A 10,189-nucleotide genomic window follows, 5' to 3' on the forward strand; every position below is an offset into this window, starting at 1 on the left:
TCTTAAAAAAGTAAGATTTGTTCTGAGTTTTGCCACGGCAAAAGTTTAATCTATCAACTAGCATTGCTGGCTATGAGTGCAGAGGGAATTTGAAAGACAACCGTTTATCCCGCCCCTCGGATTGAGCCCTGCCAATGGTGAGTTCCCAGACCCAACATCTTGATGTGGGTCTGGCTTGTCAGGCTACGGATTTCCCTCTTTTCAGCCGGATGTCCGGTACCTTCTGCTTTCTTTGTGTTGGCATTCTAAACTCGATTTATGATAACTATTGTTAACTGCTCCTCAGATCTCTGCAGAGTAAATTCAGACTGCTAGCTAGACTATCTGTCCAATCTCACATTTCACCAAAACAAGTTCCTTCCCAAGACTATTTTGCAGCGACACCGTGGCTCTGCCCGGTGCTTAGCTCCGCCTGTGACGATTGTGATTGGTTTAAAGAAATGCCAATAAACCAGAGCACGTTTTTCTCCCATCCCGGCTGTGTGGACTAGCCAGACCCTCCTCCGCAGCGCTGTGAAGGAAGGTCTGGCAAAGTGAGACTAGGGAGGATGCATCATTGGTGTGACTATGTACTGTGGGGGACCTAAAGACATTCTGCTTTGTTTTAAGATTCTATTTTTAAGATCTTGATCACAAAAAAGTCTAAGGAATGTTTTCCTTTATTTAATTAAATAAAGAAAACCTTGGCTGATTGGACATGACAAAAGCTCTCCTGCGAGATCAAGCTTCAAATTACATACAGAGCTGTAAATGAGAAACGATTCTGACGGCTGTTGTTGGCTTCATTTCCTTTTTTATTATTATTGTTTATTTAGTTATTTTTAACGCAAACAACCACAAAAACAATGTTAACACAAGATCAGACTTTTTAATTCTACCCTACACCCCAACTAGAGAGGAGAGTGACACACAACCAAGCCAATAAAATACTAAAAGCACATCAGAGTACAATAAAAATGAAGGATAAGAAGGTGAGTGACTCTCTGTGCAGTTTTCTCCTTTTTAAGAGTGCTGACCCAGGTCGAGTATGTCTGTATGTATAAAAAAAACCTATAGCTGAAAATGCTGTGCTACAGTGAAATGCAGTTGTAAGTCGTCTATTCAGCAATCCAGACTCCGGCTTCATGTTTGATCTAAACAGAGTGCAGGTTTGCAGAGGAAGTATTTCCTGCCTTTTCTTACATTTCTGAAGATGTTTGACAGCAGGCAAACGGTGACACCACCTGACACGTCTGCTCAAATGAGGCGTGTAGTTCAAGAAGCCTCTTTTTTACTGCATATAATCAGAGGGAATGTGTCAGATTCCACACACTGCCACAGCTGCCATTACAGTGGCAAATCAAAAGAAGAGCATCTTTAACTCCCTTACACTGAGCTACCGTGGCAACAGGCTGACCCCGTTTCTATGGTTATGGTGTTCCTTCTGCATTTCTTCCAGGACAACGATGGTAAAAGCAAAAAAATAAATAAAATGGCACATGGGTATGTGGGCGCAGCTCAAACTACAGCAGGTGGTTCACTTAATCACCACAAACAAAGGAAAGGACGATACTAGCAGATAATAAATGTGAGTCTGGAGTATGATTCTTGCACCTATACAGGGCAGTTCACATCTCCTCTCAGTCTCAGTGGTAAATTGAGCTAAGGGGTTGTAGCAAGTTTAACAAAGATTCAGCTTTTAAACTGAAACTGATCAGTGAGTACCTCCAGGTTGTTGACTTTTCTTCCCCACCCAGAGTGCCAAGTTAAAATGCAGCCTACAGATGTATCCGCCTCAACGGCTTTCAGCTCTGAAAACTGAAAGACAGCTTGAAAGGGGGACGTCAGTTTGTGCAGGATTTTGGGGTTTAAAACCGCTGAGCTGAATGCATAAAGCTGATAAATGATGTGGATGGTGATTTTATTTCCAACTTGTTCCTCTACTTCCCCTCCTTTTTTCCCGTCTAGCTGAAGCTCTGCTCGGCAGTCTCTTCTCTCTCTGAGCTGTGACTGAGACTGCCTGCCGTTGCTATGCAACAATCGGAGTAACAAGAAACATTATTGACTAAGTCATTAAACTTAAGGCAATAGTTCAAGAGAGGCATTTCAGACCTGGAGGCATGATCTTACTCCTGATTTATCAAGCCAAGACGGTGTGATGGACGTTTTCTGTGCACTGCAGCTCTCTCTTGCTCAGTGTGATGAGTTATGACAGTTGATGATAAGTGGCTGCCAGACGCTGATGGAAAGCACCGCCGCGAAGGCTTTTCTTCTTCCTGGTCCCCAGTGTCCACAACCACACCCAAGCTCTTGACCCTGAGTGACCCCTTCAGCAATCCAATTCCATTTCCTGCTGCCAGCTGCCCTGAATGATTACTCTGACTAACTCCATTCACGGAAGAGGGGTGGGGGAGGGGGAGGTGGGTGCCGCTGGCTATGAGTGTGTGTGTGTGTGTGTGTGTGTGTGTGTCAGCTGAGAGAGTGTTTGAGTGTGTGTCTGTCCGTCTGACAGGGTATGTTTTTTCAAGAGAAGCACAATTTCTGCAAAAGCCCGAGCGATTCACGGTGTGCTTGTGCGCGTGGGATTCTGTTCGGTGCTTCGGCAGTGTGTGTGTGTGTGTGTGTGTGTGTGCGCGTGCGCGTGCGTGTGTGCATGTGTTTTTTATTACAGGTTTCATTTTGTGTCTGGGAGGGTCCCCTGGCAGAACAAAAACAGACACCAATTAAAGCTGCTGCAGTGTCCCAGGCCCTTTAGCTCACTAATAATGTAATGAAACCCATCTCATCCTCACCTCATCTTTTTCTTCTCAATCAACAAGCGATGAGGCCTGACATGAACACACTGCTATCTGTCAAAGTCAGACCCAGAATGGTTGTTTCACATGAGAAAAGGTCTGTATTTGTACTTTGAATTTAACAACATAAAAAAAAATCTGAATCTGATAACAGCTATTGGATTAGGGTTAGGGGGTTAGTTAGAAGAGACTTTACACACAAATTTAGTGATGGGTTTATGAAAAGCTGGTGCAACAAAGCAGATTAGCTGAGTTTTAAACTACCATTATTTTATAAATAAGGATTTTTGTTCTCATTGTAGACTTGTTTGTCATTACAATTAGAAATGTTTAAAAAAAGATTAAAAGTTGATTATTGAACTTGGAAACAGTAGCTGACAAAATAGTCTAAGCACAAGACCTTAAAGCTACTTTATGTTGTTAAAAAGTCATTATTTTATTTCCAGGGCCATTGTTTTGACTTCCCATTTCCAATTCCCATAAACATAGACAATGTGATGACAGAATTAAATATTTCCACCATAGTTACAGACAAATCTCCAATTATCTAACTCCTCAGCGGTAATTGTCAAGTGTTGCGTTGTCAATGCATTAGAAAGGAAGAGTAAGAGTTACTCTCTAGACTGATTTTTGAATTTACATGAACTGGGAGAAATCTGAACAATGTTGCATTCATTTGGTGTCGGAATAATCCGAAAAATTGGTTTGACTTGCTGAGTTGATGTCATCTTACGCAGAAACGTGACGGACAAAAGTAAATGTTGGGTCGATGGTAAAAAAAAAAGTTTTATTTATTCACAGTTGCATCAATTTTTTTTTTTGCTTAGGTTGTAGCCGTTCAGATGACGGTGACCTAGATCAGTTAGAAAAGTTATTTATTAGCATCAACCCTAATAACAAGTCAGGTAAAGCAATATTTTAGTGGTTTGCGGGAATGTACTGGTGCAGCTCTGAGCAATAAAATACAACACATCACCTTTGTAGTGTCCATGTTGTTTCTACATTACAGAACGACTTCCGACCTCGGGAAATGGGACCATTTGAGGAGTACATGAATGCACCACAAGGGCTGGGAAGACTGGAATCCCCACAGATGGTAGCCTCCAGAGTGCATTGCAGGTTGAGTTTTGGGTTAGAAGGCTGACTTTTATGTTAGTTACTCTCATGATTTTACTATGCTGTACCACTCCTCTTCAATCCCACATACTTAATGCAACAAGCTTCCAGCTGGTCTCTCTGATGACTGTCGAAAAAAATCAATCACTGAAGCAGATGAGTCAGATTGAAGAGAAGTGGGTAATTCTCAACACTTCAGCACAACATCACTTTTCCTTTCATACAAGCAGAGAAAAACACCTGACACCTGTGTTGTTCATGTAAACTGTTATTCCTTGACAGTAAACAAGGACAGATTAGCATTGGATATCAACTTAATATTTCATTAAGAGGTCAGATGATTCTGACTATTTAATTACATTAACGAGGAGAGAGTGAGCGAAGGTGGTGTGGAGGATAATGTGATCCTGCTGGCCTTAAGCACTTCCAATTACAGAGGCTGCACAGCACAGCATCCTGCACACCGTAAGAAGAAGATCCAATTGTTCATTCACAGCATCTTCTGAATCTTCTGTCAGAGCACGCAATCCATTTACTTCCTTCCCCTTGAATGCAATGTAACATTTTACTCCAGTTTTGCAGCTGAAACGGTTTGGTTTTTGATAAGCAAGTTAATCGAGTTTGATTGAGGCAATTGCTAAAATGCTCTCTTTTTTTCATTGATTCACAGGCCTCCCACAAATAATTAAGTATAACACCAATTACCAGGAGAGCTTTCCCCCAGGGGTTTGTTGATTCTCTCTCTCTCTCTTTATGCTTTTGAACATCTGCAGTCAAAATCCCCAAGTGTATTTGGCGTAAACTGAGCTTCCCCAACATCAGTACTCAACCACAAAATCTAATTACACCTGCTGTGGTATTACTATTTGCGTTTCAACAAGCAAACACAAGCATCTCTTCAGCATGTCACAATTATATTAACAGAATTTCTTTGGAGTTCAACACGGATCCATGCAATTGTTATTTTTTGTAAACTACATCGGCACAGCTTTGTTAGTAGCAATTCAGTGAAGTACTGTTTCTGACAAAGGTGGAAAATGAAGGCAGTAGCAGTGACATCGCTCCTGATTCAGGTTTGATTCCCCTTGCAGCTACAGACAGGACTTCAAACACAAAAGTCTGCACTGGCACGTGGACACGAATACACTGAAACAGCAGCATCATTAAAAGCAGTGATGCAATGGTAAACAAAAAGGTGTGTCAGAGATCACCATAAGGCAAACCATCACCAACCAATGTAAACAAAATGTATATTTCAGAAAAACATATTTCATGTTTTACCTTTAAAAAAAACTTATAATAATGTTGTACAGCTCACCATCATGTATGGTTTACTTCAAACTTAATGTATAGATTCAAATCTTATATGAAATATATTAATACAATACTAATATGTACTACAAAGAGTTATTGGTTGCTGTAATAGTTTCTCTTGTCCATGCTGACTGTGAGGAGGCCTATTCCAATGTTGGTGATTGGGGACAACATCCACAGTCATCTTTCTGTGTAAATAACGTATTTCAAAGTTTATCTAAAGGTATTAGGCTTTCATAGTCTGAGTTAGTGAAATCAAGTTGGTATCTTTCAAAATTACAGTCTTTTTAGTACAAAATGCACTCCTTATGTTTTCCCAGATGGTGTCTGTATATAGGCTACTAAAGTTTGTACTAAAAAGACTGAAAGATACCCACTAGATATGACAAAGGCTGCATTCAGACCGATTTAAGCCCTGCATGAAAAGAACACGTGAACTTTCAACTGTTACCTCGGGAACGGCACAACAAAAGATAAAATAATGACCGCTCTGATAACTTTCCAGAGTTGTATAGTCCTGTCTCAGAGTATTATAACTTCTCTGCAGGGTTTTGGTATCTGATAAGCCTTCACATTCTTTGATCTGTTACCCAGTCTGGACTTCCTGGATTGTATTTCATTGTCTAACTGGTACCTGAAGCAAATCACCCTCACCAATAAAGCCCCTTGTGTTGATTTATTACAGGTCTGTTTTTGGTCTGAACTCCTGCAAATCCAACTTCTAAACCCTCATGTGCTTATGAACTGGAATTAGATTATGACTGGATCTGTTCAGAGCCACTATGGACAAAAGGATCAATTACAGCAAGTGTGAGTGTCCATATCAACCAAAAACGTAGCCTCAGCTGTTAGAAACAAAACAACATTAAACCCCCACTGCATCCCCGATCAAAGGACAGACCTCGTAGGATTTCTTAAGCACTTTTCTGAGTCTTTTCCGCTTGTCCTGTCCATAAATTCAGCTCAGCACTTCTAAATCCTCATCAGCCACTGACAAATGTGAGCAGGACTCCCGAGTCGGGCTGGAGCCTGCTCTCAAATTGATCGAGCCGTACAACTTTGCTGCGTGTTTGGAATAAGCAAAGGCTTTCCTCCTCATCATCTCCCCCTTCCACATGGAAATCATGAGCAGGGTGGAGAGCAGCACGCCCCCGAGGGTGAGCAGGCACAGTCCCGCTATGACACACCGGTCCAGATGGGCCCCCACCCTGGCTTTCTCCTTCTCCAGCCGCTCCATCTCCCGGGCGGACACGCTGTCCGGGTCCACCCGGACGTCCCTGGGGACCGTGTAGGATATGGCGACCAAAGAGATGCCAGTCACCAGGCATGTCACGGCGATGATGAAGCCGTAATCCACAGACTTCCCCGAGCCGTCAGAGGAAAGGTCGTCGTCGGACAGCAAGTAAAGTTCCTGGATGTCCTCCTCCTCGTACAGTTCACTTGAGGAGCTCTGGCTCAGTCTGCAGGTTTGTGGACTTGTCCCTATCAGCTGGACATCATCATCATCTTCATCATCACCTTGGTGTTTGCAGGTGAAAGATGTTTCCGTTTCCTCCTCCGGCCGCGCAGCTCTCCTGGTCTCTGTCCATGGTGCTGAACCATCTCCTCCGCCGGCCTGAAGTGACTTCCCGCCGCTGATCTCGTTGACAACACTTTGCTTATTCAAGACCAGGGAGGTGTCTCTCGGATCGGAGTGATCAAAGTAAAACAGTTCGAGATCAGCCATTAGAGCATGGGGCTGTCTTTCCCGTCTTGTCAAGCCCATGCGTCCGTCTCTGTCAGTAAAACATGCAATTTAAAGAAGGAAAATAAACATTTTTAAACTACCTGAAATAATTGTGCAAGCTTTATCGCTGCAAGCTACTTTTATATCTGTGCCTGAAGTAATTGCACAAGCAGAATCTACACGCATCCTTTTCCTGGGTGTACCTCAAGCAAGCATTTTAAAGTACATCTAAAATAGTCTTAAATTAATTGCCATGACAATATACAATGCCATAATGCCATTTCCACTGCTCGGTAACACTTTATGTTTCGCCTTTTCTGGCTTTTGCAAGCTCTCAAATCGCTGCTGCAAAACACTTAGTAACCATGCGACACGCTAATGAATCTAACTCCACCTAATGTGATTCATTGATCGGTTATTTAGCAACAAAATGCGGTTGGCTGAGTACCTCTCTCCCCGTCTGTGGCTGCTCGCATCCCCGGCTGCTTCTGCTCCCTGGTCAATTAGAGGGAAAGGTTTGGCAGACCCCTCCCACGGACTGAGCTCCGGCAGACCGCCTTATAATGCTTATTACCGTGCCAACTTCAGGGTTCCCCGGAACACACACATTAATCAGATGAGAGCTTGTGCAGGCGGCATACTATACACTGTGGGCAAATGAGTAGAGATATTTCACATTACTGTAGCTACCACCTCCTCATAAGACAAGTAATGCTTTATAGATCAGCTATAAGCCATTAATAAGAGCAACTTTTGAGTTGCCAGGAATCTTGCTGGGAAGAAGTCATGATTTCCTCACTTTCTAATAAACAGCAAAACATACAGTTGTGGGCGCCCGTATAGCTCAGTTGGTAGAGCGGGCGCCCATATATAGAGGTTTACTCTATATATGGGCTGCAGCAAAGGGACTCCGACCTGTGGCCCTTTGCTGCATGTCATTCCCCCTTTCTCTCCCCTTTCATGTCTTCATACACTTGCAGTTAAATGTAAACAAGCTATAAGGATATTAAACCATGCATTCTGCATTTACTCATGTTAATAAAGGTTTATGAGTTTCTCACTTTCTAATAAACCATGCCAGCAAAAGTACTGTAATATGCAATAAGAGTACAGCCATGCTAGCAGCTCTGTGAAGCTGTGCTTTGAGCTAAATGCTAAAGTAAGCATGCTAACATGCTCAAAATGACAATGCTAACATGCTGATCTTTAGCAGGTACGTTTACCATGTTCACTATCTTAATTCAGCTTTATAGCATGCTGACATTTGCTAATTAGCGCGTAACACAAAGTAAAGCTGAGGGTGATTGGACCGTCAATAGTTTTGTATTTGATCATTTAACAAAGTGTGAACAAATTAAAAGTTTGACCTGAAGTTGGCTTTACATGAAAAGGAAAAGGACAGGACACCAAAGTTATTTTAATTCATCCTGATGAATGTCTGAACCACATTCCGTGACAATCCATCCAAAAGTTGTGATATTTCACTCAAAACATAAAATGTCAACCTCATGTAGGCGCTAGAGGAAAAGTCAGAGGATCACCAAAGTCATTATGATTCATTGTCTGGGGAACATGAATATCTGTACAAAATATCATGACAATCCCTCCAATAATTGTTGAGATTTTACAGGTTGGACCAAAGTGATGGACTGATTGGCCGACATTGCCCTACATTTATGCAACTAACGTGGCTAATAAGTCTAATAAGGACTTTTAAAATAAATCATCATGTCTAGTTGGAATTGTCAATAAATAGTTAATAATAAATGGATGTTGGTCCAGATGCCCTGACCAAAAGGTCAGAGGTTCATTGGAGGGGGTCACCTGATGAATCATGAACTGAAACCAGTGTTCTGCTGCAAGAGGAAATACACAGTCACAACCTGGCAACCAAAAGTTGTTCTTAATAATGTCAATAATTTATTAACCATATATAAAGTCATTAGTTACTAAGCCTTCAGGGTTTAATAGGAAGAAATGGTAACTTATTAAAAAGTGCTATTGTTTGTCATGAAAAAGCAGGAATGAGCTTATTGTTCTGAGATAGCAGTGATGTGATTTATGCTTTATTAATTGCTGAAGAGAAAGTGTCTTTTTAGGCATGCCTTCTTTTAAGGGAGATCAAAGGACAGCAGGAGCCCTATAGCTGAGGCAGCAAGTCCTCCATACAAAAATATTGTCTTGCTCAACCATAGCAACAGGATTTTAGAAATACTGAAATCATGGTTCCACGTCCCACTCGATGTACCGTCCCATAACCCTCAACCTCAAGTTACTTGGATTTTGATGGTTTATTTATTCAAGGTCTAAATGCAGTTTCAAATTCTGGTGAGAAATAATGAATAATTTCTTTCTTTCTTACGTTTACGAAAATACACACATGCACTTTCTTGCAGAGAGTTAGACGAGAGGATTGTAACCACTCTCATGCCTCTACGGTAAATAGGAACCTATAGCCAGCAGCTAGTTAGCTTAGCATAGCACAAACACTGGAAACAGGGGGAGACAGCTAGCCTGGCTCTGTCTAAAGCTCTCAAGTTAACATGTTATATCTCATTTGTTTAATCAGTACAAAAACTGGTGTTGGCAGGCAGATTTTGTTATCTTTGGTCAGAGGCAGTTTCCTTTGTTTCCAGTCTTTATGCTAGGCTAAGCTCACCAGCTGCTGGCTCCAGCTTCTAATGAACAAACGAAAACAAGAGTGGTATGGAAACTCTAACTCTCAGCAAGAAAGCGAATACATATTTCCCAAAATGTTGAACTATTCCTTTAAATGTAGTAGGTGTGAAATACAAGAATCACTCTGCCAATAGTTTGCTAAAGCTCTCCAATTTCCCAGAAAAACTAAATAGGCTACAGATGATCTTAATGCCCTCAGTGGTAGCTATGTGCTCAACAGCATATGAGCAAGACGGGATTCTCTAGTCGAACAGTCTCATTAATCACTGAAGCAGCCGTCCCTCTGGGAACATATATAACATCATTATTGGTATAATATGCATTTAAACAATATTATTGCAACAAAGAAACTGATCCAGAAAAGGGGATTATTCTCCTTTGAAATGAGACAGTCATTTTCTGAATGGCCCATTTTCAGAGAGGCTCCCCACAGCCAGAAGAAAGCTCTACTTTGATATTCATTTAAAACCATGTCAAATCCTATACAGTCATTGCTGAGTGAAAAGCTCATATCTCCAAACTGGCAGCTTTTCAGGAACTAACAAACAATCAGTTTCACCAACACCATCATTATATTTAA

The 10,189-nt window shown here is 41.6% G+C and overlaps 1 protein-coding gene across 1 annotated transcript; it reads right to left on the bottom strand.

Moving 5' to 3' along the window:
• Positions 1–824: 824 nt before the first annotated feature.
• LOC116047498 (transmembrane protein 74) lies at positions 825–7,556 on the bottom strand. Its single transcript, XM_035991738.1, has one exon. The coding sequence runs from the start codon at positions 6,967–6,969 to the stop codon at positions 6,163–6,165; it is 807 nt and encodes a 268-aa protein (XP_035847631.1). The 5' UTR covers positions 6,970–7,556; the 3' UTR covers positions 825–6,162.
• Between the last annotated feature and the right edge of the window lie 2,633 nt (positions 7,557–10,189).

This window comes from Sander lucioperca, chromosome 14, assembly GCF_008315115.2.
Source record: "Sander lucioperca isolate FBNREF2018 chromosome 14, SLUC_FBN_1.2, whole genome shotgun sequence".
Classification (NCBI taxonomy): Eukaryota; Metazoa; Chordata; class Actinopteri; order Perciformes; family Percidae; genus Sander; species Sander lucioperca.